Genomic DNA, 26563 nt, shown 5'->3' with positions numbered 1-26563 from the left:
GTAGCCATTTTGCATAATCTGATGTTTGTCGTGTCCGTCTCTACTGCGACAAAGGGTGAGCGAGTTTTGCTGATCACTCCTTGGCTCTCCAATCGGCAAATCAGATTATGGATGGGAATCAGGGAGTCTCGGTTGGTGCGATATTGCCGCCGGTGCACCGTCGTGGTAGCAATTGGCGCTAGTTCTTCAACCCTCAGCAACCCCACAATCAATGTGTCCTCTGAGAGACCGGGCAAGGTGGACAGCTGTTTAATTCCCTCCGTCTCCAAGGTAGCTGTACCAAAAGCCCACCAATACCCCCTTTGTAGTTGTTTTTCCTCGCAACTCACATACCCGTGCATCTAGGACTGAGGTAGGTTTTCCATCCCATTTCCTCATGTCCTCTCCATGATCACATAGGTAAAACCACAGGGCACCTCGTGGCGTGTACCTTCTATATTGTCTCTCTTGGGCAGAGGAACTCTCACTCCTAATAGCTGAGACATTGGTCCTTACAAGTGGGGAGTAGGATGTATTGTCTTTGAATTGCTGGAAATCCTGGGACAGCTTCTCCACAGCCAAAATGCAAGCTTGTAGGGAGGAGGAGAGATTTTCTTTGTATTGCCGGAGTTGGCGAGCCGCTTCCTCCACTGTCGGTGCCTCTTCATCTTTCCAGGTCATTATTGCCAATGTGTTGGCATAGGACGATGGTGCACTCCGTACAAACTTCTGCCACATGGGTCGTGTGCATGGGACTTTGTCTGGATCTTTGGGTAATTGTGGGTTGTCCGGGTCATAATGAATCGTCTCTAGCATGGCTAATTCCTTCAGATATTGGATACCTCTCTCCATGGTGGTCCACTTGCCTGGTTGACATATAACATCTTCCTTAAAGGGTTACCTTTCCTTCACACCTGACAGGAGTCGCCTCCAGAGGCTGAGGGTTTCTGTCCCTTTTGCAATTGCCTTGTCAATGCCACCTTCTCTGGCAAGCGATCCCAGCTGCTTGGCTTCCCTACCTTCTAATTCCAGGCTACTAGCCTGTCGTGGTTTAACCCCAGCCAGCAACTAAGCACCACGCAGCCGCTCACTCATTCCCGCCCACCCAGTGGGATGGGGGAGAAAATCGGGAAGAGAAGTAAAACTCATGGGTTGAGATAAGAACAGTTTAATAGAACAGAAAAGAAGAAACTAATAATGATAATGATAACACTAATAAAATGACAACAGTAATAATAAAAAGATTAGAATGTACAAATGATGCGCAGTGCAATTGCTCACCACCTGCCAATTGATGCCCAGTTAGTCCCTGAGCGGCAATCCCTCCGCCTCCTCTCCCCCCCAGTTTATATACTAGATGTGATATCACGTGGTATGGAATACACCGTTGGCCAGTTTGGGTCAGCTGCCCTGGCTGTGCCCCATCCCAACTTCTTGTGTCCCTCCAGCTTTCTTGCTGGCTGGGCATGAGAAGCTGAAAAAATCCTTGACTTTAGACTAAGCATTACTTAGCAACAACTGAAAACATCAGTGTTATCAACATTCTTCTAATACCTAACTCAAAAACATAGCACTATACCAGCTACTAGAAAGAAAATTAACTCTCTCCCAGCTGAAACCAGGCAGACAAGCCAGCCACAGGAATCAGCTGTTAGGGGTGTCTTAGCTGTGCCCAGGTCTCAGTGGAGAAGGTATTTAACCAACTAATCGCCAAGGTCAGGGTGGTTATTGCAAAGTCACAGGGCTATGCAGAGGAACAAAAGCCAGCCAATGCCCCTAAATGCCATCCCAGGAGCAGATGCCTTATCGGCTCCAGCTTTGTGGCAGTGGCTGAGCTCTCGGGTGGGCTGCCTGCACCTGACTGGCGGGATGGCAATGTGGTTGAGCCGGCTGGCTGGAGAGGTGCATGTTGGCACTTGAGAGGGGTTGGTGCAGATGTGGCTCCTGCCCAGGGCCCTGGGCCTTGACCCTGCTCCTTCCCCCCAAACCCCGTCTGTTGTTTAGGGCAGGTTCGCCCTCCCAAACACGTTGATGCCGTCCAGCCCCACCAGCGTACCGCTGAGAGGGGACAGGGCGGCACCGGTAGCATCCCTGAGAGGTCTCAGGACCCTAGCCTCGCGCCACAGGGAAGCGGCTGGGGGACAGCGCCCGGGCTCGGCTCGCCAGGGCTCTGGGAGGCGGGGCGTGCGCGCCCTCCCGCGGGGCGGGGCCGGGCGAGCTGGAGCTGAGCGGCGGCGGGAGGGCGTCAGGGATACGGTGGTGGCATGGCTTCGTCGCAAGGGAAGAACGAGTTGTGGTTCGCCGACTGGATGGCAGCTCTGCCCAGCAGCATCCACCGCACCCCGCTCACCAACCTGGCCATCCCAGGTAGGGCGCCCATGCTCGTCCCCACTCCCTGCTGCGGGGCCGACTCTCGCCCCTGCTCTTCCTGGCTGCGCCGGGACCGCTCCTCCCGTGGGCTAGGATGCGCCAGGGGGGAGGAAAGCGAAGTGTTTAACGGGTTTTACTTTCTTCATGCCGCTCGTCCCCGGCCAGACCGCTGAGGAGGCAGCGCGCCCCGGGCTGTGCTGCTGTGGCTCTCCTCTTGAAATATTTTATCGTATTCCCGTGCGCTGCCTCAAATATGAGCGAGCGGGGCAGATGCATAGAGAGGTGCCTGCAGGACGCGGTTCTTGCAGCCCCAAACTGTAACGAACTTGGAGGCGATGGTTGGCAGAGTGCACAGGCTGGATCTGTTATCTGTGTGGAAAAATAACATGTTCCTATACTGCTTTACTGGCATAATAATACATTTACTGGACCTCATGTACGAGCAAAATACCATGTTCCTCATAAACTTGTGTCACGAGGTCAGGTCTGAAAATCTGAGCTCGGGGTGAAACCGGGGAAGGATGCAGAGCTGCCAGCTGTCGTGAGGGTAGATAGACTGCACCAGTGTGCAACTTCATTTCTTGTTGCCTTCAGAAAACATTTGATCTCAATGCTAATTTAAGTAAGATGAGAACTGGCAGGTCACAGTGCTCTGACTGTGAACTCTTTCTTTCCCCCACTGCATTTTTTTCAGTAAGATATTAATTATAACTGTAGACTTAGGGAAAATACGTCAGAATCCAAAACATTAATTGTTTTGGATGATCCATGGATTGAGGGAGCACCTCATTTTGCAAGACTTCTTTACCAGCATCCTGTCCCCTCTGAGATATCTAACAGGAATGAGGTTTCAGAGATGCTGAGGCTGTAATGTCTCTTAAGCTCTTTATGAGAAATATTCACTTCTTACAAGTTTTGTGTAGCAGCTGCTCGTGTTACATCAATTTTTATATCATTAGGTAAAGATTTTTTTTTTAAGTCAATGTAATTGCAACAGCTATTTGCTAGAATGTGTCTTCTATAATTTTGTTTAAACATAGGTGTGGCCTTTTAAAATCATGCATCTCTTTCTTAGTCTCTTACAGTTTACAAAAGCTATGTCTAGTATTTTACTTGCTACCCTATTTTTTGCTATTGGTTGAATATATCCTGTATAAAATTGTGTCCCTCCAAGGCATAGGAATCCAGCATCTGTAACTGTTATGTCAAATCATGTTGGAGCTGTAAAAAGCTTTTGGTGTTAATAACTTTTCATTAACCCACAAACTGTGGAATGTTCTTACAGAATATTGGCTATGATGAGGAATGAGTCTGTCTGCAATTCATTGGGCCTTTACAGGTTAAATGTATTGTTTTAGAGACTTTTTCTTGGCTTTGAGGAGATCACTTTGGAAACTTTGGAAGTTTCTTCCGATATGACCACAGCTGAACATTAATGCTATTTGTGAATAATAACTATTAATACTATCCAAGTAGTTAATGTAAGGAATATATAGAATCTGAAGCCTCATTTGTCAAATCTTCATAATTTTAACTTGTGAATTTTTAACTGGTTTGGAAACTGACATTTAGTTACTAATGTATTGATAGAGTTACTGTTATATCTTGTAAATAGCATTTTCTTTACATTTAGTAAGAAAAAGAAAGGAGAAAAAGAAAGGAAAAAAAGAAAAGAAGTTAACAGTAAACTTTTTTTTTCCCCAGCAGGATTTAAACTTCATTTGCAGCAGTAGGAATACTGATTTTTGAACTTAATTCAGCAGGATAGAATTCTGTTCCAGAACCTGAGTAACAGTCCAATGCTAATGTTGAAGAAAACAAACTACTAGCTTGAAAATATTAGAATGAATTTTACAAATTAATGTATCATCACTTATCCAATACAGAGGATGTTCCAGTATATTAGGGAAAAAATGTTGTTGTTTTATTAGAAATCATCAGTACATTTCTCATTGTTTAGAAGGAGTGCTTGGAACTGAGATGATACACTGTGTTGTCTTTGCACAGACATGCATGTAATATTTTAGCTGTTGCAGAGAGAGAAGCAAAAAACAGTATTCTGTCATGATCGTATTTAAACAATACTGTTGAAGGTAGTGTTCATATTATGTTTAAAAAAATGATAGAGCACATCTTTTTTTTATTATTTGTTAAGCTTATGCAGGCACAAATTTATACTATTTATCAGCACTTATGCTTCCATAGTCAGTGCCAGATTTGTTCACTCATTTCATTCTCTGCAGTTCAAGCCAGGTATTTTTGGTTTCTGAAGACCAGGAATCCAGTAGATGAGGCAGAGGTCTCTAATATAACTTCTGCCAGCTTTGTCAATCAGAAACTTTTCCATTTGGATTTCTTCCAAATACAAGGGTCATTCCTTATACCATAATGTTTTCTTCTTTTATCGTGCTGTCTGTCTATGTTCTCTTGCACTGCAAATGGCAGATTTTCTTCATGTGAAGGATACCAGTGGCAAATAATAGTATATGCTATTTGGAAACAAAATAATCTCTTAGCTTCCAGAAAATACCATGCATATTTAATCTTCTATTGCTATGACAATTAGAACAATGAAAGGATATATGCTTAAGATTTCAGCCCAAGGTGTATGTCTCCTAGTATTTGTAAACTGCCTCTTATGTTAAAAGATCTGCCTGGCTAAAGTCACAACAGTCTGGTTTAGAAAAAGGTGGAGGATTGTGGATTTTTGTTGTTGTTGTTGTTGTTTGGGGGGGTGTCTTATGGTAGTTGGTAAAATGTAGTTTTGTTGAATGTCCATGCCTCTCTGACCAGGATAAGAAATAGTTTTTTGTAGATAATGTACATTTATAGAACTGAAATCTTTGTGCCCTCAAATTGAGGATAGAAGGTGAGGTATAGAGAGTCTATGTATTCTGCTGTATTAATGCCGTCGTCTTAATCTGGGTTGAGGACATGAACAATGCAGTAAAATAGATGTCAGTAGGCAGCATTTCCTTATGAATTGACCCACTTACTGATCAATTACCTTTATCTTATTGACAATCTGTAAATATGTATCTAGTTTTCTATCAGTCTGAGTTTTTATACAAATAATGTTGCCTTTTCCCCAAGCCTCTGAGAAGACTTTAAGAATAATTTACAATGAAAGAAAGTATTTTCCTCCCCAAGTAACTAATCCCTCCACCAAAATTGGTGCTAGCCTAAGATCTGCCATATGAGCAATCCTGATGTGTGCTAGGGACATGTCTGTCATTCATATAGTGTAGCTAAAATCTTCTGAATTAATTTGAGACCCAAAATATCCCGAGTGCATAATTTTGAGAGTTAGGATTCTTCAGGCTTTTGTTTCATATGAGGGATTTATACTTTCTTTGAGCAGATGAAACCTTCGGCCTCAGCGTGTGCTCTTGTCATCTGAGGATTCACTGTGAGCAATACAATTCTCAGTGAAAATTATTTTCACAGTGATACCAGCTTGGCAGCTGTGTTTGCTTAATGTAGTTCCTTATGAGGAATGCACAGGACCTGACTGGCTTCTTTTGTTTCTCAGATGGGATTTTTTTTTTCTATTTTGACCTATAAAGTTCTTTGTCCATCGGCCAGAAAGCAATTACTAGACACAGCAGAGCTAAATTTGGCTCATTTTAAATAAGAAGCTGCGGGCAGGTGGAATTTTTTTATGCTACCCATCTTTTTCAAGTCTTAGAGCCTCTTTCTACTTGTATTTCCCACTTTTCCACCATCATCATGCTTTGAAAAGAAAGAGCAAGACCTCATAGAGAATTAGCTTACAAAAAGGGAGGATGTGTGTCAGTGTCAAAGATGTATTAAGAGATGGAAGATGGTATGGGGAGACTTGAGAAAAGCATGCATGTTATCATAGCTAGAATATTTTAGCCATTTTGTGAATGACAGCACTGCTGAAGTAACATAACAGCTTTGTTTCAAATGATATTTTAAATTTTTGTCTTTCATTGTAATGCTTTGCAAATGTTCAAGTCATTACTTCTTGGGTGGACACTTCTCATTCTCAGCCCCACCAGAAACTTCTTTCATCTTAAAAAATGGCTAAAAATACTTCCTTGTAGGTTACATAGATACACAACATTTTCACTGTTTAAATGTTATTAGGGAGCTCTTTAATTTTGAGCTTGAATAGCTGATAAATTGGATGTTCTTAGAGTGAAAGAGTGATTGTCTTTGGGAAGCACTTGGGACCTGTTTCATCCTTATCTGTCCACTAGCGGTCAACAGAGTACCTCCACTTTGCTTGCCAGGGTCCGATTCTGTACAAAATTAGCTCTGCTTAGAACCATAAACTGATAATGCAGGTAAACTTATAAGCTTATAATGCAGGTTGCCCACTTAGCTTTTGGCATGCACGTAAGTATCTGGAAGAACTGTTTCTTTCTCCAGTGCACCCTGTACTCTTTCAGTGGTGTTATACCCGAAATAAGTACTTTATGCTTTATTTTCTGTTCAACAAAATGAATGAAGATCTTCATAACTGACTCTCCTAACTTTTTTTTTTGATAGCTGTCATCTTCCTTGGTGATGAGCTTCTTTTTACGTCACTTTTATCCCTAAAACAGTCTCTCACTGGCCCTGCACATGCTGTGTCATTTCCAACCCTTTCAGAAATATTTGTGATACAGTTTCCTGTGGCATTCACCATTAATTTCCCCTGCCATTACATGTTTCTAGCATGCACAGAATGAAGCTGTTTGGTTCCTCGTACTGCCATAAAAATCAAACAGTTCAAGCCCTTCAGTTACTTGCCCATCTGCTACAAGAAGTAATTTGAAACCGCTTTTGCTTGGCTTCCCAACAGGAGCTATTTATTTAATCCAGTAATCTCTGTCCACTCTGTCTCCTGTGGCTTAGTTCCAGCAGAGCTGGCTTCTCTGACCTCCCTTGTCACACCATGGCAGGTGTGACAGAGGAAATGGCTTTATTGCCATCTGGAACTATTTCTCTTTCCACCTGTCGTGGTTTAACCCCAGCCAGCAACTAAGCACCACGCAGCCGCTCACTCACTCCCCCCCCATCCAGTGGGATGGGGGAGAAAATCGGGAAAAAGAAGTAAAACTAGTGGGTTGAGATAAGAATGGTTTAATAGAACAGAAAAGAAGAAAACTAATAATGATAATGATAACACTAATAAAATGACAACAGTAGTAATAAAAGGATTGTAATGTACAAATGATGCACAGGGCAATTGCTCACCACCCGCCGACCAACACCCAGCTAGTCCCTGAGCAGCAATTCCCTGCCCCCCACTTCCCAGTTCCTATACTAGATGGGACGTCACATGGTATGTATGGAATACACCATTGGCCAGTTTGGGTCAGGTGCCCTGGCTGTGTCCTGTGCCAACTTCTTGTGCCCCTCCAGCTTTCTTGCTGGCTGGGCTTGAGAAGCTGAAAAATCCTTGACTATAGTCTAAACATTACTTAGCAACAACTGAAAACATCAGTGTTATCAACATTCTTCCCATACTGAACTCAAAACATAGCACTATACCAGCTACTAGGAAGACAATTAACTCTATCCCAGCTGAAACCAGGACACCACCTCATTGAATTTCTGTTTCACTTCATCTCTTAGCCAAAAACTTCTTTACTGTTCTGTGTATCCAAACTGCCCTTACCTTCTGACAATTTTTAACTCTGCATGTGTTTCATGTTTGGTAACTTTCTATAGTTCTTACTATAGTGCAACTTGTACTGTGTATTTCACACAAAATGATACTTGCTTTGAAGATGCTCAGACACACTCAACTGTGCAAGTAATTAAAAATGCAGGTGCAAAGTAGACAAAGTTATGAAAACTATAACTTTAAATAGAGGGCTTAGCCCTCATAGGGGGTATATTGTATTTAAAAGAAGAAATGCAATCTCTTCTACTACTCTGCATAGAGATATTAATTAAAATTTTAGCTACTTAATTAGATATTGGTTATATATCTTTAATACATACTTTTCAGATTCAGCAAATAGATTTGTGTTTAACAGTTCTGCTCTTCAAAGAGCAGCCAGTTCCAGGGAGAATAACCTCCATGCCCATCTTGTCCTTTCTTCAAAGTAGGTACAAATTATAGGTACTTAATTTGTGAACAGATCTGCTTGTGCAATCCTTACAGTAAAGCCCATGGGACACTGCAAATAATATAATTTGGAAGAAAGGTGGTTCAAAATCTGAAAGTTTGTATTTTAATCTAAACTTTTGCAAAGTTGAATGTTTTTTTATTTGACCTACTGTAGCATACCTTGGTTTCATCTTAACTTTTCCATTATATTGAACAGCTGTATAGTATCAACTAGTAACTGTACAGAAATACTGAAATGCTGGGGTAAATCAGTGTAAACAAATGCAATTAAATGCTTCTTTTCCCTTCTCAAGTAGCTTGCCAGAAATGGGAATTGCTAGTGCTTTCCTCTGGGGTATTTCAGTGATGAATAGTTTGTGCATTTATTTTCATGTCTATATGCTTCTGATAGAAAACTGTACTGGTGCTGTGTATGTTTGCACAGCTAGACCACTTGAGGTCATATTTCATGTTTTTATAGTAAGGGTTCAGTTTCCTTATTGGATATAGATAGGTAGCAAAGAAATAGTTTGTGGTTGGATAATCTGGAGTTCTGAAATAATTTAATTTTTTTCTACCAGTGGTTACATGGTAGAACAGCTAAACAACAAAAATATAAATAGCACTTTATAATACCAATAGTAACCCCTCCCTAAATTGTCATCTGTCCAGAATGCATGAGGCAAAGCTGAGGATCTTTCTTCCCTTGTAGATTAGTGCCTGGTAGATAATGGAGCCTAAATGCTGAAAGGTGCTGAGTGCTGCCAGCTCCCCTGGATGCTGAGGGTCCTCAGTCTTTCATCAACTCGGGTTCAACTATCTGAAGAGAATCTTCACTGTGTGATGTTCCTACATTAGCAAAATGTCATAGCCACTTAAAAGTTGTTTTTCTCAAAGTGAAATGGAATATGTTGTACCTTTCTTTTAGAAGTACACATTCTGCCTTTTTCTATCTAGTTTAAAGCCATCTCACAGTTTTCACCATGATCTAATTTAAAACAAGTCACTGGAACACTTTTCAGATGCTTTGCCACCTTTTAAAACATCTCTGTTCATGTTAAATGAAGGTTAATCTTTGCTTCATCTAATCTCTTATCTGTTTAGCTCGCATACTTCATGCTTAAATGCTTCATCTTAGTGTTTCAACTATGAAATGAAATATTCCAGAATAGCTAGAAAAAGAGAAAGAGAGGGGAAAAAATGCATTTCATTAGCTGTGGTTCCAGGCTAAGCTCCTGTGGTGGGTTGACCCTGGCTGGATGCCAGGTGCCCACCAAAGCCGTTCTATCACTCCCCTCCTCAGCTGGACAGGGGAGAGAAAATATAACAAAAGGCTCGTGGGTCGAGATAAGGACAGGGAGAGATCACTTGCCAATTACCATCAAGGGCAAAACAGACTCAACTTGGGGAAATTAGTTTAATTTATTGCCAATCAAATCAGAGTAGGGTAATGGGAAATAAAACCAAATCTTAAAACACCTTCCCCCCACCCCTCCCTTCTTCCCGGGCACAACTCCACTCCCGAATTCTCTACTTCCTCCCCCCCGAGCGGCGCGCGGGGGTGGAGATGGGGGTTGTGGTCAGTTCATCATACGTTGTCTCTGCCGCTTCATCCTCCTCAGGGGCAGGACTCATCACACTCTTCCCCTGCTGCAGCGTGGGGTCCCTCCCATGGGAGACAGTCCTCCATGAACTTCTCCAACATGGGTCCTTCCCATGGGCTGCAGTTCTTCACAAACTGCTCCAGCATGGGTCCCTTCCACAGGGTGCAGTCCTTCAGGAGCACACTGCTCCAGCGTGGGTCCCCCACGGGGTCACAAGTCCTGCCAGAAAACCTGCTCTGTGGGCTCCTCTCTCCACAGGTCCGCAGGTCCTGCCAGGAGCCTGCTCCAGCGCGGGGTTCCCACGGGGTCACAGCCTCCTTCGGGCACCCACCTACTCCGGTGTGGGGTCCTCCATGGGCTGCAGGTGGATATCTGCTCCACTGTGGACCTCCCTGGGCTGCAGGGGGACAGCCTGCCTCACCATGGTCTTCCCCACGGGCTGCAGGGGAATCTCTGCTCCGGTGCCTGGAGCACCTCCTCCCCTTCCTTCTTCACTGACCTTGGTGTCTGCAGAGCTGTTTTTCTTACATATTCTCACTTGTCTCTTCTGGCTGCTGCGGTGTGTTTTGGGTTGGGTTTGGGTTTGGTTTTTTTCCCCTTCTTAAATATGTTATCCCACAGGTGCTACCACCGTCGCTGATTGGCTTGGCCTTGGCCAGCAGTGGGTCCGTCTTGGAGCTGGCTGGCATTGGCTCTATCGGACATAGTGGAAGCTTCTAGCAGATTCTCTCAGAAGCCACCTGTCGTGGTTTAACCCCAGCCAGCAACTAAGCACCACGCAGCTGCTCACTCACTTCCCCCCCACCCAGTGGGATGGGGGAGAAAATCGGTAAGAGAAGTAAAACTCAAGGGTTGAGATAAGAACAGTTTAATAGAACAGAAAAGAAGAAACTAATAATGATAATGATAACACTAATAAAATGACAGCAGTAATAATAAAAGGATTAGAATATACAAACAATGCACAGTGCAATTGCTCACCACCCACCGATCGATGCCCAGTTAGTCCCCGAGCGGCGATCCCCCCCCCTGCCCCCACTCCCCCCAGTTTATATACTAGATGTGATATCACGTGGTATGGAATACACCGTTGGCCACTTTGGGTCAGCTGCCCTGGCTGTGTCCCCTCCCAACTTCTTGTGTCCCTCCAGCTTTCTCGCTGGCTGGGCATGAGAAGCTGAAAAAATCCTTGACTTTAGACTAAACATTACTTAGCAACAACTGAAAACACCAGTGTTATCAACATTCTTCCCATACTGAACTCAAAACATAGCACTGTACCAGCTACTAGGAAGACAATTAACTCTATCCCAGCTGAAACCAGGACACCACCCCTGTAGCTCCCCTGCTACGAAAACCTTGCCACACAAACCCAGCACAGCTTTCCTCTGTATGTGACACTTAGGATGTTTCAAATGATCGGGATGCATGACACGTACTGCTGCTATGAAGGCAAAAACCTATCCAGGAAGTTTATTGGTTTATAATTTTTGATTGTGATTTAAAAAAGCTAAGATAAAGGGCACTGAACTAACCTGACTTTTAAATAAATTCTATAGCTTTTTTTTTAGAAAACGAAACCCATTGAGATGAATAGTATGCTTTCTGCTTTACATTGTTGTCATACTACCATCCACAATGCGTTAATGGCTTGGCAGAAGATTGATTTAAAAATCTTATTAAACATTTGGCATGTATTTATATTTTGGCAGCCATGCAACCTGGTTCTATAACTACAAAAGGTTACTAAACTGGGACTTAAGTGAGAGTAGGCAAAATGTTTAATATTCGAGTTACATGTAGTGCAATATAATCAAACTGTTGGCTTACAGTCTCAAAATGTTTGTTTGTTGTTTTTGCTAAATCCTTTTGTTAAAACTTTGTATTCTTCAAAAATACGAGCTTCAAACTAGTCTGGATGTTCACACCAAAGCCAAATTATATGTTTGTACATCTTCTGAACCAGCATGTGACTGGAATTGTTTTCTGATGTTTCACTCGGGCGCCTGCTACTAAAGGACAGAAGAGAAATGGAGAAGGTTTAGTCATTTTTATTATCTGTGAGATTGCTGTATAATCTTAAGAAAGCTGTTAGAAGTCTCTGCCGTGTTTTCTTCATCTGTAGACTGGGGCTGGTAATCTCAGGAAGACCACTGATACTGAGGCTGGCCTTGCTTTTAGGAGGAGAGCTTGGTTAGGAAGCATGCTCCATGGGTTGTGGAACATTTCACTGACCCCTAGACAGTGCTTTGGGAGAAAGGCTGTTTGTTTTACACTGCAAAGCTCACATAAGCTTTTGGTGGAGTGCGGCTCTCCAGTCATGTAAATGCCACTCAGCACTTGCTCTGTCAGCAGAGGGGAATTTGTTTGAGTAGGTACTGGTTCGACTTGCTAGCGCAGGAATCCCAACATGTTTGTTATTTTAAGATTACTCTTATTTCTTTCTGCTGAAGCCCTTAAATTTTGCAAGACTGTTAGTTCCAACAATGTAGATCATGTTCACAAATACTGTCTCAGAAGCCATGCAAGCCGGTGAGGTCGTGTTCCTTATATCTCAGGTGCACAGATGCCTGTTCCCATCACGTGATCCAAAAAAGTGAGTCTTTTGCATTGGTTCCCTCAGACTTGAAGTGTCTGCTTTGACATCTCAAAATTGGCTTATCTATGTATGACAGATCAGGAGATCACTTTGAAGCTACTGCAGAAGGCATCTGCCTCCAGCTTTTTCCATTGCTGGAAAGCAATGAGGACTGCATTGGAGGTCTGTATTGCACTGCAGTTGAAGTGAATCATTAGTTAGTTAGCTTCATCCAGCCCCAGCTCATCCCAGCTGGTTTTGAACAGAAATTCCTGTTATCTTCAGCCACAAAAAGAGGGAAGGTGTGGACTGAAAGTTCTCCTGCAGGCAAAGATCTAACTAACTTGGACACTGAATAGCAGATGCTGTGGATTTGTCTGCATTCATCTCTGTATCCTCACTGCACTAAAAGTGCTTTTTGGGAGTTGTATTGTTTCCACAGGTGTGTGCTGGAATTAGCTGTGCTTGCTGCTTGTGTGTAATGGGCCTCCTCCTGCCACAGGAGTCAGCAGTGTATATATTTTTTTTTTTTTTTTGTCAACAAACTGCATGTTTAACTTCAGGACTATTTAGGCCATTTAAGTATGTGACTCCAGATCTGAAATTTTCTGTTTCAGGCAATGTTTGTGACTTGTTGGGGTTTTTTGTTGCTTTTTTTTTTTTAATGCTTCAACTTTCCCCCCCAGTTGGTATAGTTCTCTCACCATCTCTAGGGTTGAAGTAGAGGCTTTTCCAATGGCACAGAGATGCTCAGTTTTGATGAACTTTAATCTTCAAAGCATTGCTCAGTTGAAGTTCTGGCTTACCCTACTTCCAATGCAAAATTGATAGCCTTTACACTTTCCAGTAGGAGAGTTTGTCTCAAAAGAGTCCTGTCTGGGATGGAAACAGGGAGCATGTGTATTTTGACCTTCTAGTCATGCTTTGAGGCTTATCTAGTAGTGCAGGCTCTTGGTGTGAGAGGGAGCTGGACTTGTGCTGTTAGCCAAGTGTTATTTAGTGCATGTGCCTAGTGAGTGTTTTGAGAAACATTTTATAAGTTGACAGCAATAAATAAGGAGGAATCAAGCCAGCTTCAGTAATTTTTGGATGTAGCTGTCTTATAGAGGAAACAAGCCAAGGGACACTGTAAAGGACACGAACAGTGTGTGTACAGATGAATAAAGGACACGAACAGTGTCTGTACAGATGAATGCTGTTGTTTCTAGTGTGCAAGAAGCAAGATTCCCTTTAGAAATCACAGTGTTGGAATATGGAGAAAACTGGGATTTCTAAGGTCAGTTTTAATGAACCGGCTGTCAATGATGCAGGCTCTTCTGGCTGGAAATGATCTGAGTATGAACTGATAAAACCAGACACTGACTTGTTTGAGAGCTTGGGTTGGTATGGTACTGGTACTGAGGAGAAATGGTTTGCTTTTGTGCCATTATGTATTTGATCCTGTCACGTCCTCCTGCTCTGCAGGGATCAGAACAAGTCACTGAAAGATTGGATGGTCTGGTCCATGTTATGATTTCAATTCCTAGCTCTTTGGTAGTGTACTTCCTACACCACAAAATTCTTACAGTTTCCTCTGAGGCTACATCCTTTATAAAAACAGGAGTAATTGACCATCCAGTCAATTCCTTATCCACCAAGTGGTCCATCCGTCAAATCCATGTCTCTCCATTTTAGAGACAAGGATGTTGTGCAGGACAGTATCAAGTGCTTTGCACAAGTCCAGGTAAATGACAGCTGTTGCTCTTCCCTTATCCACCAAGGCTGTAACCCTGTCGTAGAAGGCCACCATAGTGTTCTCCTCTATCCTTCCAGTTGCAGGGAATGATGAGGGAAGAAACAGGAAGACCCAGCAGATCAATATCTGACTCCGAGACTGGTGTCGCTGGCAGAATTTTGGGTTTTCTTGATCATGGGTTGGTCTACACGACACCAGGCCTGCTAGCACAGATGGGGTACACCTGTCTCAAAATGGGAAAAGGATCTCTGCACAGAAGTTAGCAGGGCTCATTGAAAGAGCTTTAAACTAGATTTGAAGGGGGAAAGGTATAAAACCAGGCTCACTAGAGATAAGCCTGGGGGCGGCATGCCAATGTTTGAGGGACGGTGTGCTGGTGAGGTCCTTCAGTCTGCTCCACGATGTGCTGAGTACACTGGAGCACATTTGAAATGTCCCTGTACTAATGCGCGCAACACCTTAGCCATCTTGGTGGGGGTAGGGGATGGAGATCCACGCGGCAGCAAAGACGCAAGGGTTGTCGACACATTAGAAACCACGGAAGCACCTGAGAACAGTCACATGGGAGTTAGGGCTTCTCCCCCAAAAAAGGTGGCGGGATCAATAGCCCAAATGAAGTGCATCTACGCCAACGTATGCAGCATGGGCAACAAACAGGAGGAGTTGGAAGCCATTGTGCAGCTGGAAAACTATGATATAGTTGCAGTCACGGAAACATGGTGGGATGACACACAACTGGAGTGCTGCAATGGATGGCTATAAGCTCTTCAGAAGGGACAGGCAAGGAAGGAGAGGCGGTGGGGTAGCCCTGTATGTTAGGGAGTGTTTTGACTGTCTAGAGCTTGACGATGGTGATGAAAGGGTCGAGTGTTTATGGGTAAGAATTGGGGGAAAGGCCAACAAGGCAGATATAATGGTGGGAGTCTGTTATAGACCACCCAACCAGGATGAAGAAGCAGATGAAATATTCTATAAGCAACTGGGAGAAGTCTCACGATCGCTAGCCCTTGTTCTCATGGGGGAATTCAACTTACCAGATGTCCGCTGGAAATACAATACAGCAGAGAGGAAACAGTCTAGGAGGTTCCTGGAGCGTGTGGAAGATAACTTCCTGACACAGCTGGTGAGTAAGCCAACTAGGGAAGGTGCCCTGCTGGACCTGTTGTTTGCCAACAGAGGACTTGTGGGTGATGTGATGGTTGGAGGCCATCTTGGGCACAGTGAACATTTTGACGTGCGGAAAACAGACTCCACAATCAGTGGGATTGTAAAGTAGGTATGTTCATTCAGCGCTGGGCAGCACGGGGGGTAGTCCCACCAAAGTCGTGCGCGCCCGACTCGGCAGTTTGCCTCAAGTTTATACAGTCAGGTATTACATATTCACAATAGGCCTATACATATGCATGACCTATCCCTGCTTCATATTAAAATTAGCTCCGAGAGGTCATTTCCATAGTCTCCTCCCAACTGCGCTTGCGCAGTGCCTCTTTATGGTGGTCGTCTGGTGGTCGCAGAGATGAAGATAGATGACTCCTCTTCGTCACCGCTAGTAACCTCTTTCCTTGCCCAGGCTCAGTGATTTCTTGGTATTCACCCAAGCCGCATAACCAGTCTTGGCTGGCTCTTGGGGCCAGCTCCTGTTTCTTATCAGGAACTGTCTCTGCCTCATTGGCCGGTTCTTGGGGCCAGCTCTTCTTATCAAGGACTGTCTCTACCTCAGCTAATTTCAACAATGTAAGCACTAATCATCTTTCATCCCCCTTTATTATGTCTACTGAGATTCTTTTGACTCCCCTTGTCTCAGCTAGAAGAACAGCTACCTTGGACTTCTAGAGGGCAGACTTTGGCCTGTTCAGGGGCCTGGTTGACAGAGTCCCTTGGGAGGCAGTCCTGAAGGGGAAAGGAGTCCGGGAAGGCTGGACATTCTTCAAGAAGGAAATCTTAAAGGCACAGGAGCAGGCTGTCCCTATGTGCTGAAAGGTGAGTTGGCAGGGAAGAAGAGCAGCCTGGCTGAACAGAGAGCTTTTGCTGGAACTCAGAAAAAGAAAAAAAAAAGAGTTTATGACCCTTGGAAGGAGGGGCAGGCAGCTCAGGAAGACTACAAAGATGTTGTGAGATTATGCTGGGAGAAAATTAGATGGGCCAAAGCCCAACTAGAACTTAATTTGGCTACTGCGGTAAAAGACAATAAAAAATGTTTCTATAAATACATTAACAACAAAAGGAGGGCAAAGGAGAATCTCCATCCTTTATTGGATGCAGGGGGAAACATAGTGACAAAGGCTGAGGAAAAGGCTGAGGTACTTAATGCCTTCTTTGCCTCAGTCTTTAATAGTAAGACCAATTGTTCTCGGGGTACCCAGCCCCCTGAGCTGGAAGACAAGAGATGGGGAGCAGAATGAAGCCCCCATAATCCAAGGGGAAATGGTTAGCGACCTGCTACACTGCTTAGACACACACAAGTCTATGGGGCCAGATGGGATCCACCCAAGGGTACTGAGGGAGCTGGCAGAAGTGCTCACCAAGCCACTTTTAATCATTTATCAGCAGTCCTGGCTAACTGGGGAGGGCCCAGCTGACTGGAGGTTAGCAAATGTGATGCCCATCTACAAGAAGGGCCGGAAGGAGGATCTGGGGAACTACAGGCCTGTCAGTCTGACCTCGGTGCTGGGGAAGGTTATGGAGCAGATCACCTTGAGTGCCATCACGTGGCACGTACAGCACAACCGGGTGATCAGGCCCAGTCAGCCAAGATGACCCGCTTAGTGGATGAGGGGAAAAAATGTTGTTTACCTGGACTTTAGTAAAGCCTTTGACACTGTTTCCTACAACATTCTCCTGGAGAAACTGGCTGCTCATGGCTTGGATGGGTGTACTGTTCACTGGGTAAACATCTGGCTGGATGGCCAGGCCCAAAGAGTTGTGGTGAATGGAGTTAAATCCAGTTGGTGGCCGGTCACGAGTGGTGTTCCCCAGGGCTCAGTATTGGGGCCAGTTCTGTTTAATATCTTTATCAATGATCTGGATGAGGGAATCGAGTGCAGCCTCAGGAACTTTGCAGACAACACCAAGTTGGGCAGGAGTGTCGATCTGCTTGAGGGTAGGAAGGCTCTACAGAGGGATCTGGACAGGCCGGATCGATGGGCCGAGGCCAATTGTATGAGATTCAACAAGGCTAAGTGCCGGGTCCTGCACTTGGGTCATAACAACCCCATGCAACGCTATAGGCTTGGGGAAGAGTGGCTGGAAAGCTGCCTGGTGGAAAAGGACCTGGGGGTGTTGGTCAACAGCTGGCTGAATATGAGCTGGCAGTGTGCCCAGGTGGCCAAGAAGGCCAATAGCATCCTGGCTTGTATCAGAAATAGTGTGGCCAGCAGGACTAGGGAAGTGATCGTCCCTTTGTACTCGTCACTGGTGAGGCTGCATCTCAAATACTGTGTTCAGTTTTGGGCCAGACATTGAGGTGCTGGAGCGTGTCCAGAGAAGGGCAACGAAGCTGGTGAAGGGCCTAGAGCACAAGTCTTATGAGGAGTGGCCGAGGGAACTGGGGTTGTTTAGTCTAGAGAAAAGGAGGCTGAGGGGAGACCTTATCGCTCTCTACAACTACCTGAAAGGAGGTTGTAGTGAGGTGGGTGTTGGTCTCTTCTCCCTAGTAGCAAGTGATAGGACAAGAGGAAATGGCCTCAAGTTGCAGCAGGGGAGGTTTAGATTGGATATTAGGAAAAATTTCTTCACCGAAAGGGTTGTCAAGCATTGGAACAGGCTGCCCAGGGAAGTGGTTGAGTCACCATCTCTGGAGGTATTTAAAAGACATGGGGGGGGGAGGTGCTTAGGGACATGGTTTAGTGGCGGACTTGGTAGTGTTAGGTTAATGGTTGGACTCGATGATCTTAAGGTGTGAGAGACTGAAAGAGTTAATGTCTCAAACATTGTGGTGGGGCAAGTTCTGCAGGCAGGTGAGAAGCCAGTTAGCAACAGGACATGGAGGGAGTGCTGGAGGATGTGCAATTCTGTGTTCTGATACGCTGAGCAGGGCAGCTCACCATGCATGGCCAAAGATCAAACAATGGTCATACCTGCAGGGAAGGAGAAGTTACTCCCCAAATGACCCCCAAGCCCACCGACCCATTTCCCGAAGGTTCTGAAAGCACAAACCGTGCATGACACCTAATTAGCCTAATGAGTTCGAGTGCCCGCCCGAAGGAGGGGCAAGGAGATTATAAAAGGACACTAATGGAAGCCTCGTGTGGGCACGCCCTCCGGAACTGGACCTCTAGACTGGCTGGACCAACGCTGCACCCAGGACTGGTGAAATCTTTCTCTTTTCTCTCTCTCTCTCTCTGTCTCTTTTTTTCTACAATCCCTACACCTCATCCCTTTAAGACATAAAACCGTTGACCAAGTCTGGGACTAAGAGTGGATCTTGCTGCCCCGTGGCTCCTCTCTGAAAAAGAGTCTAGAAAGCAAGGGGATCCACTCTGAACCTTGTGACTCAACGGGAGGGCTCTCCTTATTTTCTTTCTGTATTGGTACATATGGTTACCGCGTGTTACACGATTTACTGACATAGTTTCATGCCAATTCTTGTTGTGAGAAACCACACCACCTACTGTTATGCCTTCCAAGTTCAGTTTGCTTCTGCCATGAACAAAACGTTTAACTGATTGTTTGGTGTCACTGCACCTTAATTTAGCCTGAGGGAATTCCAAATTCACCACGACCCCTCCCTGGTCTGTCCAACATGGGTTGTGACATAAGGGTCTTTTCCAACCTAAATGATTCTATGATTCTATATAGCCTCTGGGATCCAGCTGATTAACAAAGCTGGTTTTAGTTGTGTGAGGCCAGAGCTGGAAGCCAGAAAATGTATAAAGGATAATAAGCAGCTTAGTCTCTCTCTATTGTGAGATGAAGCAGTTATTGCGGAGGAGCTAGTGGGTGTTTGATGACCCTAGACCGGCACAGGCTGTGGTCCAGGCACTGGGCTGTCCTTGGCTCTGGTGTTTTGGTTGGGGTTTTTTTGTTCCTGCTATTCAGAGTGACTGCTGCTTGGCCCGAGGCTGCTGTATACTTTTTACCAGTCTCCCCAAAAGAAGAATTATAGTTGCTGACCCCAATCAGATACTTTCCAGACATCAGTAGAATAGCATGAAGGTATCAGAGAGTGAGCATGGTGGCTTGAGCCTGTGTACTGGTTTTGGCTGTTGATAACACACTGATGTTTTGGTTACTGCTGAGCAGTGCTTACACAGGGTCAAGGCCTTTTCTGCTTCTCACACCACCCCACCAGTGAGTAGGCTGGGGGTGCACAAAGAAGTTGGGAGGGGACACAGCTGGGACAGCTGGCCCTGACTGACCAAAGGGATATTCCAGACCATAGGATGTCATGATCAGCAATAAAAGCTTGGGGAAGGAGGAGGAAAGGGGGACAGGTTGAGAGTACCAAGTAACCATTACGCGTGATAGAGCCCTGCTTTCCTGGAGATGGCTAAGCATCTGCCTGCCAATGGGAAGTAGTGAATTGATTCCTTGTTTTGCTTTGCTTATGTGTGCAGCTTTTACTTTACCTATTAAGCTGGTTTTATCTCAACCCATGAGTTTTCTCACTTTTACCCTTCCAATTCTCTCCCCCAGCCCACTGCAGGGGGAGTGAGCGAGTGGCTGTGTGGTGCTTAGTTGTTGGTTGGGGTTAAACCATGACAGCCTGTAACCAAGAGCCAGCCAAGACATCAATACTGAATGTCAGTTCTTCAATTTGTTTGTGTATATACAGTTTTTAAACACTGTCTGGAAAAAAACCTAGGTGGCAATCACAGCAGTGTAATACGGATCCTCGGTGCTGTGTATCTATTTGATACAGACCTTGCAAAGGAACTACTAAAACTAGCTCGGCACATAAAAGTTTGATGGAGAAAGAGGTGGAGGAAGTTCAGTCCACACAAAAAGGCAGTTGCTAATATAATCAAAGGAAACAACAGCAGGAAGCAGAAGAGGTGGTACCTCAGATGGAGAGAGGTACAGCAGGGAGGAATTTTGATGCTAAACAGAAATTTACTGGAAAAACAGATTTGTGAGAACCACTGATACTATTTGTGAAATTGGGTCAAACTTGATGACTAATTGTATTTGAGGAAAATATGTAGGAAAACATTTCATCTTGATATTTTCTAACTTAATGTTTTAGAAATATTGAAATGTTTTGACATTTTCAAAATAACTTTCTTTTAAAATGACACCTAATTTAAAATTATTTAAATTTTAAAAGAGCAAAAATAAGAAAAGAATGTTTAATTGGCTATGCTGAACATTAATTAGACATTTAATTTTTTTAATTAACAGAAAAACTGTGTATGTTCCTATATAATTTTGTCCCCTACCATCTCACCTCCTGACTTTTTTTTTAAATCACAATGTCATTCAAATCAGAGCTGTAATTATTCCCAGTTTCTATTACTTGGATGTGCAGCCTGAAGCTCTTACTATATTCTCTGCTTCTTACTATAGTCTCTGCTGTAGTCCTCAGAGGACTACAGAGATGCTGTTCGCCATTGTAGGGAGAAAATTCGTGCAGCCAAAGCTCGATTAGAGTTCAAGCTGGCCAGTACTGTGAAGGACAACAAAAAGGGCTTTTAAAAAATATGTTAATAGCAAAAGGAGGATCAGAGATAACATTGGTCCGTTGCTTGACAAGGACGGTCACCTCACAAATAAGGATGTAGACAAAGCAGAGATGTTTAATGCCTTCTTTGCCTCTGTCTTTAACACCAATGATGGGCCCTGGGACCCCCAGAGCCCTGTGTTGGAAGACCGTGACTGGGGGGATGATAAACTCCCAGCCTACTCTGAACTTGTTTGAGACTTGCTGCTCCAGCTGGATGCACATAAGTCTATGGGGCCCGATGGGATTCATCCCAGGGTACTGAAAAAGCTGGCCGATGCAATCGCGGGACCTCTCTCCATTATTTTTCAACAGTCTTGGGAGTCTGGAGAGGTCCCAGTTGACTGGAAGTTGGCAAATGTTGTCCCAATTTTCAAGAAGGGTAAGAAGGAAGACCCTGGTAATTACAGGCCTGTCAGTCTCACTTCAGCACCTGGTAAAATTATGGAGAAGGTTATTCTGGGAGTTATTGAAAAACACTTGAGAGACAACACAGTCATTGGTCATAGCCAGCATGGGTTCACAAGGGGAAAGTCCTGCTTAACCAACTGTCGTGGTTTAACCCCAGCCAGCGACTAGGCACTATGCAGCTGCTCATTCACTTTCCCCCCACCCAGTGGGATGGGGGAGAGACTCAGGAAAAAAAGTAAAACTCGTGGGTTGAGATAAGAACGGTTTAATAGGATAGAAAAGGAAGGGAAAATAATAATGATACTAATAAAAGGATTGGAATATACAAAACAAGTGATGCACAATGCAATTGCTCACCACTCACTGACCAATGCCCAGTTACTTCCCAAGCGGCGACCCACCCCCCCAGCTCCACTCCCCCCAGTTTATATACTAGGCATGACGTCACATGGTATGGAATATTTTGGCCAGCTTGGGTCAGCTGCCCTGGCTGTGTCCCCTCCCAACTTCTTGTGCCCCTCCAGCCTTCTTGCTAGCTGGGCATGAGAAGCTGAAAAATCCTTGACTTTAGACTAAACATTACTTAGCAACAACTGAAAACATCAGTGTGTTATCAACATTCTTCTCATACTAAATCCAAAACATAACACTATACCAGCTACTAGAAAGAAAATTAACTCTATCCCAGCTGAAACCAGGACACCAACTTAATTTCCTTTTATGACAAGGTCACCCACCTAGTTGACCAAGAGAAGCCAGTAGATGTGGGGTTTTTTTGATTTTAGAAAAGCTTTTGATACTGTCTCTCACAGTATCCTACTGGACAAAATATCCAGTACCCAGCTAGACAAATCCATAATACATTGGGTGAACAATTGGCTGACAGGTCAGGCTCAAAGAATTATAGTAAATGAGGTTACATCAGGCTGGCAGCCAGTCACCAGTGGGGTTCCACTGGTGTGGCCCCACCTCGAGTACTGTGTGCAGTTTTGGGTGCCTCAATATAAGAAGGACATCAAACTATTAGAGTGTGTCCAGAGGAGGGCAACCAAGATGGTGAAAGGCCTCGAGGGCAAGACTTCTTATGAGGAGCTGCTGAGGTCACTTGGTTTGTTCAGCTTGGAGAAGAGAAGGCTGAGGGGTGACCTCATTGCAGTCTACAACTTCTGCAAGGGGGGCAGCAGAGGGGGAGGTGCCGATGTCCCCTCTCTGGTGACCAGCGATAGGACATGTGGAAATGGAATGAAGCTGCATCAGAGGAAGTTCAGATTGGACATTAGGAAAAGGTTCTTCACTGAGAGGGTGGTCAGTCACTGGAACAGGCTCCTGTGAGAGACTGAAAGAGTTAATGTCTCAAACATTGTGGTGGGGCAAGTTCTGCTTAAAGACAAACCCTGCACAGCAAGGAACCGAGGTGACAAGCCCATCAGCTCAGACATCAGCAACAGGAGGGGGAGGGCGTGCTGGAGGGTGCACAGCTCCCTGTTCTGATAAGCTGTTCTGATACAAAGATCAAACAATGGTCATGTCTGCAGGGAAGGAGAAGTTACTCCCCAAATGACCCCCAAGCCCAAAGGCTCGCAAACTGCTCATTAACCTGACAAGTTCCGGTGCCCGCCCGAAGGAGGGGCAAGGATGATAAAAGGACACAAACTGAAGCCCCGGGTGCGCAAGCCCACCAGAACTGGACCCCTCGGCTGACTGAACCAACGCTGGACCCAGGACCGGTGAAATCTTTCTCTCTTCCTTTTTCTCTCTCTGTCTTCTTCTCTCTTTCCTTTTCCTTTTCCACAATCCCTACACCTCATCCGTTTCAAGGCATAAACCGTTGACCAAGTCTGGGACTAGGAGTGGATCCAGCTGCCCCTGGGCCCTTCTTGGAGGAGGAGTCTGGAAAGCAAGGGGGTCTGCTCTGAACCTCGTGACTCAACGGGAGGGATCTCCTTCTTCCCTGAATTGATGTATATGGTTACCCTGGGTTACACAGTTTACAGTAGTTTTATGCCAATTCCTGTTGTGAGAAAACCCTGCCACCTACTACCATGCCTCCCCAGTTCAGTTTGCTTCTGTCATGATGTCGTGGTTTAACCCCAGCCAGCAACTAAGCAGCACGCTGACGTGCGGAAAACAGACTCCACAATCAGTGAGATTGTAAAGTATGTAAAGTAGGTATGTTCATTCAGTGCTGGGCAGCACGGGGGGTAGTCCCACCAAAGTCGTGCGCGCCCGACTCGGCAGTTCGCCTCAAGTTTATACAGTCAGGTATTACATATTCACAATACACCTATACATATGCATGACCTATCCCCGCTTCATATTAAAATTAGCTCCGAGAGGTCATTTCCATAGTCCCCTCCCAACTGCGCCTGCGCAGGGCCTCTTTATGGTGGTCGTCTGGTGGTCGCAGAGATGAAGATAGATGACTCCTCTTCGTCACCGCTAGTAACCTCTTTCCTTGCCCAGGCTCAGTGATTTCTTGGTATTCACCCAAGCTGCAAGACCAGTCTTAGCTGGCTCTTGGGGCCTGCTCCTGCTTCTTATCAAAGACTGTCTTTACCTCATTGGCTGGTTCTTGGGACCAGCTCTTCTTATCAAGGACTGTCTCTACCTCAGCTAATTTCAACAATGTAAGCACTAAACATCATCTTTCACCCCCCTTTATTATGTCTACTGAGATTCTTTTGACTCCCCTTGTCTCAGTCCCCCCTTTTCTAGAAAATAGTAAATTCTTTTACTATATTTAATCCTAGTACTTCTAATACATTGTTTCCCTATCTAGCATCCTCTCAAAGTATTTGTTGGTCTCGAGTTTTCGTCATAACTGATTCTTTTTCCATTCACTGTAAGAGTCTCCTGTACTCTTACAGCACAAAAGGCCACATCGAACCGCTATGCAAAGGACCACAGACAAGAGAATGATGATTATTATAGTGACAAACAAATGCTTTAACCATGTCAAATTTGGCAACCAGGAGGTTAGTTTTTCTAATATGCCTGTCAAGCCCCAAGAAGTGTCATCTTGGGAAACTTCATGTAGTATCTTAGTCCTTTCCCATATCTCCTCAAGATCTGTTTCAATTCGTTGGTTTTGATTGATATAGGTACAGCAAGTTTGGTTTATAACTACACATAAGCCCCCTTTCTTTTGCTAAAAGCATGTCCAATCCCATTCTATTTTGGAGTACTACTTAAGGATTGTATTTCCAGTTGCAGCCCTCGAATTGCATCAATTGTAGCACTTTCTATAATCTCTAATGTAGCAGATATATTCACGATAGCTTTCTCCAACTCGCTTACCCCTAAAGAGGGGATTAACCATCGGACAAAACTATGGTACCCAGTACCTCGAATAACTAGTGGGTTTTCAGTCCGTTTTACACGGAGCCAAGGTGTTCTCAAAAACCCTCGGGGAGGCGAAGCTCCCTCGAATATACTGGTCTGAGGTGCAAGGTACCCTCGAACACAGTGTCCCTTCCAGTTCTGGGGTAAACTCTTTCTGGCCCTGCCATCCCCACAGAGCCACCAGTATCCGGGCCCTGTGTTGCATCTTGGACCGAGATGCGGCTCCCTTCTCTCTTGTCCTCACCCCCTCTTTGGTTTCCGGATATAATAGAAACTGATACTTAAGTTTAGTCCAAGACGTTCTAATTTTCCTTTATCAAAAGTTCCCAGATTTTCCGCAAGGCTACAATTATCCATGTCTCCCCAAATATTATCAGTAATATTTAAGCAACGGCCAGTAATTAAGACCTCTTTAGGGTTGGACACTTCCAGATCAAAGTTGGGTCCCTGCTGGGTATTTCCCTTTCCATAAGGGCATGATCCATTCCTGTCTGGCCCGTCTTTAATAAGAGATGTCCAATTTGTGGTTGGGATTCCTAAAAAGGGGAGTTCCATGTTCCCCCGAGGAAGGGGATTACATACCCAACAATCTGATAAATTTAGTACTTTCGAGATGCTCTCTGTCATATTTAAATAAGTATTTCGATCCCAAGCCTGCCCCTTGGACAAGGTCCAACTCAGAAACATAACAATCAATGTCTCACAAATTTGAGCTTCAAAGGTCCTTTTTCTTGTGAAGTCCATTGTCCTTTGGGTGCCTTCTTCACCCTAGTGTGATGGATCCAGGCGTTCTGTTCCTTGATCTTAATCGCGGTGAAGGAGGTAAGTAATACTTGAAATGGTCCTTCCCACTGCGGCTCCAGAGTTTTTTCTGTAAGAGACTTTATATACACATAATCTCCTGGTTGTATATTATGCACAGGCCCATCCAAACCTCTCCCTCGAATCCCTACCACATGCTTCCTGATTTTATTAAGTTGCTTACCTAATGCCACCATGTAAGAAGTCATAATTTCATCCCCCGCTTGTATAGACACCCCTCTTTGTATCCCATAGGGTTGTCCATACAGAATTTCAAAGGGGCTCAGTCCTTCTTTCACCCTTGGTCTTGTTTGTATACGCAGAAGGGCTAAAGGGAGAGACCGAGGCCATGTCAAATTTGCTTCTTGTCCAAATTTCACAATTTGCTGTTTGATTAAGTGGTTCATTTTTTCCACTTGACCACTCGACTGGGGGTGATATGGAGTATGAAGTTGCCAATCTATACCCAAGTGGCGGCTAATTTGTTGTACTATTTTTGAGACAAAATGTGGTCCTCTGTCAGAGGATATGGTTGCTGGAACCCCAAAACATGGTATTATCTCTTGCACTAATATTTTAGTTACCTCCCGAGCTTTAGCCGTTCTTGTTGGGAATGCTTCTGGCCAACCTGAAAAGGTATCAGTTAATACCAATAAATATCGATACCCCCCTTTTCTTGGAAGTTCTGTAAAATCAATTTGCCATTGTTGTCCAGGCCCATTGCCTTTTCCAATCTGGCCCATTTCCGGCTTGGGGGTATTCTTAGGATTAGTCTGGAGGCAAAGATCACACTGTTGTGTCACCTGTCTCACCGTGGTGTATAAATTTCTAGCCACAATTTCTCTTATCAAATGATTATACAGAGCTTCTGTTCCCCAATGTCTTTTCCTATGTTCCTCCCGTATCAAATGCCACAGTAAGCAAGAGGGAATGATTAGCTTTCCCTGTGGGGTATGAGCCCACCCCTCTTCATTATATGACCCTTCTAAATCTGTAATGAGCTTCTGATCTTCCC

At 44.6% G+C, this 26563-nt stretch overlaps 1 protein-coding gene across 2 annotated transcripts in view; it reads left to right on the top strand.

Annotated features, from left to right (window-relative positions):
• Positions 1–2216: 2216 nt before the first annotated feature.
• Positions 2217–26563, top strand: part of LOC104317333 (PI-PLC X domain-containing protein 3) — a 179059-nt gene continuing 154712 nt past the window's right edge. The window contains exon 1 of one of the 2 annotated variants that reach the window (XM_069775213.1): positions 2217–2346. In XM_069775213.1, coding sequence (XP_069631314.1) covers positions 2244–2346 — 103 coding nt within the window. In that variant the 5' untranslated portion in view covers positions 2217–2243. The remainder of the gene's footprint in view (positions 2347–26563) is intronic. The other variant, XR_011322965.1, reaches the window with a different exon arrangement.

This window comes from Haliaeetus albicilla, chromosome W, assembly GCF_947461875.1.
Source record: "Haliaeetus albicilla chromosome W, bHalAlb1.1, whole genome shotgun sequence".
NCBI classification, from domain to species: Eukaryota; Metazoa; Chordata; class Aves; order Accipitriformes; family Accipitridae; genus Haliaeetus; species Haliaeetus albicilla.
This window is presented reverse-complemented; position numbering and strand designations above follow the sequence as displayed.